Here is a 10,052-nt window from a genome sequence, read left to right as displayed (position 1 = left end):
TTTGTTTGGTTAACAGTTATTAAGTTCACTTTGTTGAATCAAACCAAGTCTGTAATTGTGAATAATGATCATGATAAACTGATCACCATAAGGCATATAGTTAAAGAAAATTGTGCACCATGCAAATGTTTGGGCACCCCAGGAGAGGTCTCAGGTGATTAATCAACATATGTTCCTCCACAACCCTTGTTTCAACAGTCAGCAGTCACTGGCTCCTCTAAGCAGCTGCCTAGAACTTTCTCAGTTCATATAATCATTAACTAGCAGTAAACAGGACCAAAAACCAAAAAACTTTTTTTTTTTTAACTATGAACTGCTAAAAGTCAAATGCAGGGGAGACATTGCATTGGTAAAAGGAATACTGTTAGATATCAGCACATTTTGGAAGCATACAACCCACAATCTGTAAAAACACAGGGTGAAACGGTGATAGCTTCTATAGGAGGATAATTTTTCTAAACACAACTTAAAATCCACAATAACCTACCTAATAAGGCACTAGTTGAACGTTTTCCACTGGCCCTCACAGTTCTTCAAACTAAACTAAATAAATGACAATTTATAGACCTCAAAAGAACGGTGTAGCAAGACAACCCAGGATTCTTACAGAACTAGAAGCCTTTTACCTTTAAGGAAGTGAAAGATGTTGCTGTGATGCTCAACAAAGTGGATGTAATTAAGTAACTGACCATATAGGGTGCCTAAACTTTTGCTTTGGGTCCTTTCCCCTTTTTTGTTATTTTGAGACTGATCTTTATTTTTTTTTTTAGCTTTTTAGAAATCAGGTCACCTTTTACTTTTGCTTAGTTATTCACAGTAACACATTTTAACCAAGGGTGCCCAAACCTGCATGCCTCTGTAAATACTGATCTATTTGAAATTGGATGTGTCGATTCACTGATCATTTTGAGTGGTAAATAATGCTGGAAAATTATTTAAATAATAATAATAATTATTATTATTATTTTTATTATTATTATTATTACTACATTTGATTTATTATTTATTATTAAATACTTTTATTATTAAATTAATTTTACCTCAATGACAATTACAGAGCTATTCTTTTAATGAACGATGGACGCAGCATTTTTCGGTCTTTTTTCTGAGTTTTCTTCCATGTTGCAGAGTGGATGGGGCGGAGTCCCATGACTACATACCTGGTGCTGTGTTTTTAAAGGGACAGTACATGTAAAAAAAATTTTTTGCACTGGAACAACACAAAAACCACAAGTGTTCAATAGTATTTATGTCTTGACTCCTTGCTGGCCACTTCAGATCTCTCGAGCGCACCATTTCTGGGTGCTTTATGAAGTATACTTTAGGTCATTGTCTTGTTGGAAGACCCATGACCTTTTACAGAGACCAAGCTTTTTGTGACACTGTCCCCTGCCAATATTACGCTCCAAAATTCTTTGGTAGTCTTAAGATTACATTATGCCATGTGTACAGTCAAGACATCCGGTGCAAGAAGCAGCAAAACAACCCCAAAACATCTTTGAACCTCCACCATGTTTGACAGTAGGGGGTGTGTTCTTTTCATTTGTTTTTCAAAAAGCTCTATTTTGGTCTCATCTGTCCACAGGATGTTCTCCCAGAAGGGCTGAAGGTCTTCCTCATGTGTATGCTGGCACTGTAATGTTTCTGAGACAAACCGTGGGGTTCTCCTTGGTTTCTGATAGCATCCCATTCCAGTAAGATAGTGGCAGACAGTTGGATTTCAATCAGTAACTCAATTATTTCTTAAAGATGACAATCTTTCTGTCAATTTCTGCAGTTCTGTGTGGAATTATTATTATATCTGATTGACCTTTTTCTGTTTTTTTTTGTTTGTTTTGTTGTTTTGTTTTGTTTCAATGCAAACAAAATAAATAAACAATGTTAATACCAAAGCATTTGGAACTACATCAAATTTCCAGGAGAGGAGGTGCATTTTCTGAAAGAAGCGCAGGGATGCCAATAGTTTTTGTCACCGAATATTTTCTTACATAAAACAATGTAATATTGTTTTAAATAAATCATTGTGAGGGTCAAACCTTTAGGAACGACACGGGTGTCATTGATGTGAAACACCAACAGCTATTTGAGTACTACAGCACTGCTTATGAACAATCTTTAGGTAGGTAAATGTGTGTGAGAGTTGGTCAGTTAGAGCCAGGTGAACAAGGAGCTTAGCATCTAAAATAAAAAGTGACAAAAAGACAAAGAAAAGGATGACTTTTAAGTGGCATTGAAAATGTTTGTAAAGCACTAAAACACATATCGCCACTGTCATGTCATGCAATAACTGTTCATCTTCAGCTTTTGACCGAACTTTGATCTGGCAGTTAATCTAATTTATAGACATGAAATTTTAACTTGATGTTCCAAAATTATCTTTCTACACTGACTTTCATTACAAGTTAATGTGTTTACTTTAACCTTGTGGAGATAGGAGGTTTTTGCATGACAGTGATGATATAAATTCTTAATAACTGGTAACTAAAAATCTAAAAAATATATAATAATAATAATTTTATATATATATATATATATATATATATATATATATATATATATATATATAATATCAACTACTTCAAATTTGTTTACATGCCAAGGAAAAGCAGTTCAGTGGACACTGGGCCATTGCATCAATGTTGAAAACACGCACGCACGCACGTGTCCACTGAACTCTTCAGACCTCCACATGTGCATTTGTTAACCCGCATCGCTGTAAAACAGAGGACGGGTAGGCGCACGTCTCTACTGGTGATGCTGTAAGGTAGATTTAACTGCAGCGCTTAAATTAAAAGCTGTGGGTCTGACCCGCAACCTCCGCTCGCGGCCGAAGTGCTTCATGGGACTTTCAGGTCGGCGTAGTTAACGAGTCACAAATCGACCCACCTTCAGCAAGACCACATCCGGGTACTTTTTCCTCCTTGAACATTGGAACGCAGCCTGCCCTGCTTTGACGTCAAGCAGGAACACAAGGACCTGTGAGGAACCCGAGAAGCCGCCTCTGTGTGATACTTCCTAATTTCATTGCAGTGAGACTCAACTTAACCCCCTTTCACCGTCAGCTTTACTGACAGCTCTGCCAACCAATCGCCGAAAGCCTTCTTCGTGACGTGCGCTTGCAAGCTACACGTTGTCCTCCAGGCTGACCAATCACATCGCTCCGACGGCTAACAAGTTCGTTCCTGCTACAACAGCAGCGGCTCGATGTGTCGTTGCCATGAATTGGGCTAGTAAGTTGATTAGCTAGCCGGGCGCTATTGCTACTGCGATGAGTAGAAGTTACGTGGTTGTATGAGGTTGCTTTAGCGCTCGTATTCACAGGTACCTTTCTGCTGCGTTGGCCAACTTTAAACATGCCTCTCCGGGCCGGCATTCGGCGGGCGGAGGCGGACTTCGTGTGCGTCCTGCTGGCCCTAGCTCTGCTGATTTCCACCGGAGTCTCCGCGATCCAGGAGGAGAACAACGTAAATGCGGTGGAGCAACAACAGCAGCAGCAGCAGCAGCAGCCTGTTGAGGTAGCTGGCTAATGTTTTCTGGTGACCACAGGCCTTTTCTGACTTCTTATTTGACCGCAGACGACTGCGCGCCGCTCGGCTAGCTGCGTGTTTAGCGCGGTGGGCTTGCCCGCTAATGTTAGCCAGCACTAACTTCTAGGCTAGTCGTGTGCCTCTCCAGAGGAGCGCAAAACTCTCCCGAGAGGAGCCTTAGAGCTAGCTTCGATGATTGCGAGGGGACGGCTGTGCTGTTGCGTTTTGCTTAAATGCTAGCTACATTTTCTTCAGCTATTCTCACCTGCTTCTGTTCTTTTCTTGGGTTTTTACATAAGAACTTTAAAACAAGGCTACTTCCCACCAGAGCAGGTAAAACTAGTGGCATAGCTAATGTGTGGGCAGTAGCTAGACGTGGGATCACGGTCCTCTGTGCTGTCCTCCTGCGCAGTGTCCCCATGTTCTCGTGTTAATGTGCGGTTTCAGTTCTGTTTAATTTGCCTAGCGCTTTTACAAGACAAAGCAGCTGCAAGTCCACATCCAGACCTCTAATGTGAAAGCTGATCGTGTCAGGAAACAGGTCCCTCACAGCATGAAATCCAAACTCTGGGATTGCACATATGAGACAAGCGATCCAGGTGTATTGGGAAGACACAAGCACTCTTGGTGGTATGACAGAGTTGGCCTGCTTACATGGGACTGATTGCAACGTAGGAGTCAAACACACCCACGTGGCAAACCTACAAGCAGATCATTACACACATCACTGTAGAACTGTTAGAGGCTGTACCGGTCACTCCACTGCCAAGTGTGCGTAATTATGCTCTGTAGTTAACTGCTAAATCTTTCTTTCCATCTACAGAAAGCTGCCACTGGCCAGCCTGCCGGTCCAGTGGTCAGTCAAGATGAGACCAGTAAAGCTAACCTGGGCTTTATTCATGCATTTGTGGCAGCCATTTCCGTCATTATCGTCTCAGAGCTGGGAGACAAAACGTTCTTCATCGCAGCCATCATGGCCATGCGCTATAACCGGCTCACAGTCTTGGCAGGAGCTATGCTGGCTCTGGGTCTCATGACCTGCCTGTCCGGTGAGTGGAGTAACATTTTTACCAGAATATTTGTGTGTGAGTGTGTGTGTGAGTGTGTGTGTGAGTGAGTGAGAGAATAATGACTTGGATTTGTTCTTGGAAAATCGGAACTGGTCAATATTCTATTGGAGGATTAAATTATACCCGTGTCTGACACACAGATTGTTCTTCTTCGTTGGAGATAAAATCCTGTGCAGTGTTGCGCTGAGTCATTAAAATCTTCCATGTCAGGTACAAGACAAACCTCTTTCTGGGCGATGTGGATTTTGTTAGGCATCATACAATAACACCCTTTTCTAAAGCCTTGAGTCTTGAGTATCCGACATGTTTGTTTTTTATTGAAAACCTTTACAGTAGCTGAACTCAGATGAACATCTAAAAGTGGGCTATGATGCTCAAACACTCACTACCCCCACAGGAAGAAACACTGTATCAAATCACACAGTATCCGATTCAGCATATTCTGCTGATATCAGACCTGTACTGATTTGCTGCCTTTGGCCTCGTTTTAATTGGAGACCAGATGTTGTTGGTCTTTTCTTAGATGACTTGCTGTGCATCCTAAGCAAATATGAAATGCTGTCAAGCACCGCTGATAGTGCATCATGATGACTTGGAGTGTTCCCAGTTAGGATGAATTGAGGGGTTGTACTGGTTTTGAGAGTGAGTGTACTGCTGTTGCTTTATGTGACAGCAGAGTGGCAATCTATTTCATTCTCAGAATAAGGTACTTTTGTTTAGAGGCCCTTCACTGTAATGTTTGCCTCCTTTCAGCTAATCGTCTTGACCAGCACAATTCAGTAGTTTGTCAAGGGGGGTTCTGTAACTGTAGGAGCAACTGCCTACGCTTGCAGGTGTAGCTCTGTTACGTACACTGTGCTTTGTGTTATCTACAACATTGTAGAAGGAGACTACAGACCTTACTGAACTTTGAATGAGGGGAGTTACCTGGAATATCAGGAAGTGTACAAAGCTAAAGAGAGGCAAGATAAATCATAGTATTGGCAGAGAATGGGTTTAAAATGAACTGCATTTGATTTTATTTGACCTATATTTTAAGATTATTGGTGACTTGTATTTATTGTACTGTAAAAGAGCTGAATAGGCTTAAAATATCAGCATTTTCATTATGACAGGAATTTGTCCAATTTAGTAATGCTTATTCAGGCGAATTTCGGCTAAATTTGTGTCGACATGGTCACATATGCAAATGCAAAATATGAAAAATTGCCACAACTACCATTTCGGTGCATCTCTGTGTATTTCTCAGCTTTAAAAGAAGTTATAAGCATGCTTATATTTGTAAGCATAGTGGACTTTGGTACACAGCTCCAAAAACCAAGTGCACCAAAAACAGGCATAATGCATTTTAACCTGACCATGTTCCAGCCTCTCTTTAGGATTTAAAATGAAAAGGGGTGTTTGTTATATATGTAAATTACACATTTTCATTTGGTGAGCTGCTTTTTACAATCTAGACTCAAATAAACCTTATAATTTTCAGCACGAGTGGTTATATTTATGTCTAATTAAATGGATTTATGATGTGTTCGCGCTTCATCAGTGTGGACATGCATCAGACATTTTTCACGAAGACAAGGACCCTTTGACTTCATCTGTTATGACCCTGTTGTTTTTATTCGTGATGCTCTGGTGTGCTCTATTGGTAAAATTTCTGTATTTTCCCTATCAGTGCTGTTTGGTTATGCCACTACGATTATCCCACGGATTTATACCTACTACGTCTCCACGGCCCTGTTTGCCATCTTTGGAGTGAGGATGCTGAGAGAAGGGTTGAGAATGAGTGCTGACGAAGGCCAGGAGGAGCTTGAAGAAGTGCAGGCTGAGATTAAGAAGAAAGATGAGGAGGTGAGTGTTCTGGATCTGTGAGAACAGTCATGCATGCTGTTTAACACTATTTCAAAATGCAGACCGTGGGCTAAAGTGAACACCCTGCCGAGAACTGGAGGCGGGGGACTGAATCAGCAAAAACGCAGAAAGGTTAACTAAATAACTTACAAGTACAGTACTTCAGATGTTAAAATGCATCACATTCAAATCAGAATTAAATCTGAATTCATTTGTATTTCTCACCAGGACCAGGGATGTGATGAGTTTGTTTAGGCTCCAAACTGCATGCGGCTAGGTTAACTTTAAAGCTTTTGCAGATCTCTAAAATGATCCACACTTTTGCACCTATTGCTGAGACAGTTGTTTAATAAAAATACACAATATAAATGTACGCCATGGAAAAGCATAAGCAGTAGAATAGGATTCTTCAGTCAACCACACAAGAGCGTAAGGTCAACATGTCCAATGCCAAGTGTTTGTATTAGGGTTGTACTGGGCAGTGGAGCAGTGGAACTCTTCACTGGAGTAATGGAGTTCCATGAATTCTTTTTGGGATGAGTTGTTCTTGAGGCTGAATGTAGTCAGATCCTTGCAATGCTCCAAAACCTAGTGAAAGGAGGTTCTCAGAGGAGTAGAGGCTGTTACTTACAGCAAAGAGGGTTGGCAAAACAAGAAACGTTGGATGAAAAAGTGTATACAAACGAGTTGTTGTTGTTATTATTATGATTATTATTATTATTATTGAACATCCTCCATCTGTGCACATGGCTAATTTCAAAAAAGATATGCACTAGGTAGACCCACCACATGCACACCCACTAGGACTAGCTTTTAGTTACCATATGAAAATACTTTTAATAAATCGGTGTGTCCTAAGCAGCCCTGCAGGTATTGAAGTCTGTGTGGATCAGATATTGTCTTTCCAAATGAAGCATATGAGGCAAGCAAAAGTCATTGCATTGTCATAAAAGGGTACCAGAAAAAGATGATGTTTGTTTTACATGATGATTTTATTTATAAACTTTGCCTTCAGGCTTAACATGCATCACTAATGCAAATCTGTTACCTGAAGGTTTTTATTTTTGGAAACTAGGTCTGCTGCCGCCAGAGAAAAGAGTGAAAATGGCACCTCTTCCCCCAAACACAGCTTAACAGCAGGTCACATTGTTGTACGGTCAACCAATGCGCATTGCATTTTTATTGACCAATCAGAACTAAGTTGACACTACTGATGTGAAAAAATGAAGTGTTTTTCTTCAATAGCTTTTTTTTGTTGATAGATGAAAAATATGAATTTGTATAAGTGAGCATTAGCAACCACACCTGAAGGAGAAGTAAAACATGCTGATTTCTATGGGCTGTTGTAACCACTAAGAGTTGGTTGTCTGTCTTCAAATTACATTGCAAGTGGCAATCATTGCCAATCATCCCAGCACCAATGCAATATGGAGGCAGTAGAGCAGAAATGATCTGTTGTTTTCGGTTGTTTATTTATTGTAGATATGAATTCTCAAAAGATTTTAGGACATGACCTCAATTTGCATAGTCAATGAACAAAAGAATACCACAGCAATTAGCCCTGTGTTTTAATGTTGCCAGAGTTGTCGTCGTCACCATGTGTGACTTAAGTGATGTATTAAGCAACCTCACATCTTGATGTCCTCACTTCATGCAGCTCCAGCGCTATAAGCTGGCCAATGGGGCTCCAGATGTGGAGACGGGAGCAACAGCAGCCATGTTGCCTCCGAGGAAGTGGCACAGTGTGATCTCACCTATCTTCATCCAAGCACTCACCCTCACCTTCCTCGCTGAGTGGGGGGATCGCTCTCAGCTCGCTACGATCGTCCTGGCTGCACGCGAGGTCAGATATTTACTCACAGTACCATGATAAACTGTCTAAATTGACATTGTTGTCCAGGCTTACTGTCTACACCGAGTTAAGATGACAAAATGGCAGCAACAGTGTAAAAAAAAAACTAAGCACAAGGTTGAGACTCTGTATACTGACTGTGCTTTGTTGCAGGATCCGTTTGGAGTGGCCGTGGGTGGAACTCTGGGACATTGCCTTTGCACAGGTCTGGCTGTGGTTGGTGGGAGGATGGTAGCTCAGAAGATATCAGTCAGGACTGGTAAGAACCTGTTATTAAGTAAAATGGTTTTCGCAAGTCAACAATACTCATTAATGAGCAGTCTAGTAACAGCTCTGTGTTTATCCTCCACAGTTACAATCATCGGTGGGATCGTATTCCTTGCCTTTGCGTTCTCTGCCCTCTTTATCAAGCCAGATGCCGGATTCTAATTGGGAGGGGGGGGGACTTTCTGGTGTTGTTCTGTAAATACCAGCTCAACTGTGCTCTGTTCATGAAGAGGGACTGTATACAGAAGCAGTGTATGGAAAATGGAGTATGGATGGATGTGTGTGTGTGAGAGAGAGAGTGAGAATGCAGTGTTATTGCTCATGTCTTAAAGACCCTGTCACGGAAGCTGGGTTGTTTTTATTTTAGTTTTTTAAGAAATGTGAGACTCCAGCGTGCAGTGCCGCATTACACATTAAATTTGAGAGAGAGTATGTGTTCAGCTGTGTGATTTCTGGGACTGCAAGCTGACCGTTTGTCAGCTTCCGTGACAGGTGACCTTTAATGATTGTCTTTGGGTTTTTTGTTTTGTTCCGTCAACACCCCACCCCACCCCCTGCAGAAACACCTTTTCTGTTTGTTTTGTAGGTCCCACAGTTTTCCAATCAGTGTACTTGCTGGATAGTAAAGAGGAACGAGGCATTTTAGGAGCAGTTAACAAGCATAGTGCACACCCTGCAATGCTGCCTCTGTCCAAATAACCAATGACGTAGTACGTCTGCCCTTCGATTCACTAAATGAGGCATAAGAGGTGGTGTTCTGCGCTTATAGGACACCTCACACACAATGTTTTATAAAGAACTGTCGATAAGTCAGTAAGTAAAACACGGAGACACTAATCCAGCGTTCGTCAGTGGTCCTTGCACAACTACACATCCAGAATAAGCTCTGAGCACCTCACCCTGAACTGGTACAGCATTCACTAATTCAGCAGTCAGTAGTGAGCTGACCTTCTGAAAGACCTACACTGCCACGAACGTCAGAAGGTGACCTAGGAAAGGTAACTTCTCTTCAAGTCAACCCTGAAAGCGGTTTCTATTTATTCTTCTTTGTGCACTTCTGTGTATTTCGTAATTCTTTTTTCCTTTCTTTCTTTCTTTCTTTCTTATTTTTTAGCTGAAGTGTACTGTAGCCCTGTCAGGGAAAACACAGACTGCTGGGTTTTCTTTTGTTTGTTTTTTCTTCAAGGTGACTTGACTTCATTGTCAATATTTGACAGGACTTGTCCAGCTTTGAAGGATGAGCCGATTCACTATTTTGTGGTGCAGCAGATTGTGATAATACAAGAGCAGAATCCTGTAAATACTGAATTAAAACCTGTCAGTCAAGCCTTTTGTCTCTGTGGTTGTCTTAGCAGTAGAAGCTGGGTGTGATGATGTTTGGGTGAATGGCCTCTGCATCAATATCGAAGGCATGAGACTGGGCAAATTAATAAACCTAAATGCAGCCCCTTTGATATTTTGAAGCCCTTTTTTTTCAAGAATCATGCC

At 41.3% G+C, this 10,052-nt stretch overlaps 1 protein-coding gene across 1 annotated transcript; it reads left to right on the top strand.

The window, feature by feature from the left end:
- The first annotated feature begins 3,145 nt into the window (after window positions 1-3,145).
- Window positions 3,146-9,890, top strand: tmem165 (transmembrane protein 165). The gene is made up of 6 exons (XM_072682654.1): window positions 3,146-3,515; window positions 4,351-4,576; window positions 6,270-6,445; window positions 8,103-8,288; window positions 8,451-8,556; window positions 8,650-9,890. Exons 1-6 carry the CDS (start codon window positions 3,354-3,356, stop codon window positions 8,724-8,726), a joined length of 933 nt encoding a protein of 310 aa, XP_072538755.1. The 5' UTR covers window positions 3,146-3,353; the 3' UTR covers window positions 8,727-9,890.
- Window positions 9,891-10,052: the final 162 nt, after the last annotated feature.

This window comes from Salminus brasiliensis, chromosome 1, assembly GCF_030463535.1.
Source record: "Salminus brasiliensis chromosome 1, fSalBra1.hap2, whole genome shotgun sequence".
NCBI classification, from domain to species: Eukaryota; Metazoa; Chordata; class Actinopteri; order Characiformes; family Bryconidae; genus Salminus; species Salminus brasiliensis.
Note: the sequence above shows the minus strand (reverse complement) of the source record. Positions and strands in the feature narration are given on the sequence as shown.

Bases quoted from the DNA above. Each gene is read 5' to 3' on its own strand.
- tmem165 (XM_072682654.1), top strand. From the start codon at position 3,354: ATGCCTCTCCGGGCCGGCATTCGGCGGGCGGAGGCGGACTTCGTGTGC. The intron at 4,577-6,269 runs GTGAGTGGAGTA...TTTCCCTATCAG, and splicing joins TCTCATGACCTGCCTGTCCG to TGCTGTTTGGTTATGCCACT. The intron at 8,557-8,649 runs GTAAGAACCTGT...TATCCTCCACAG, and splicing joins GAAGATATCAGTCAGGACTG to TTACAATCATCGGTGGGATC.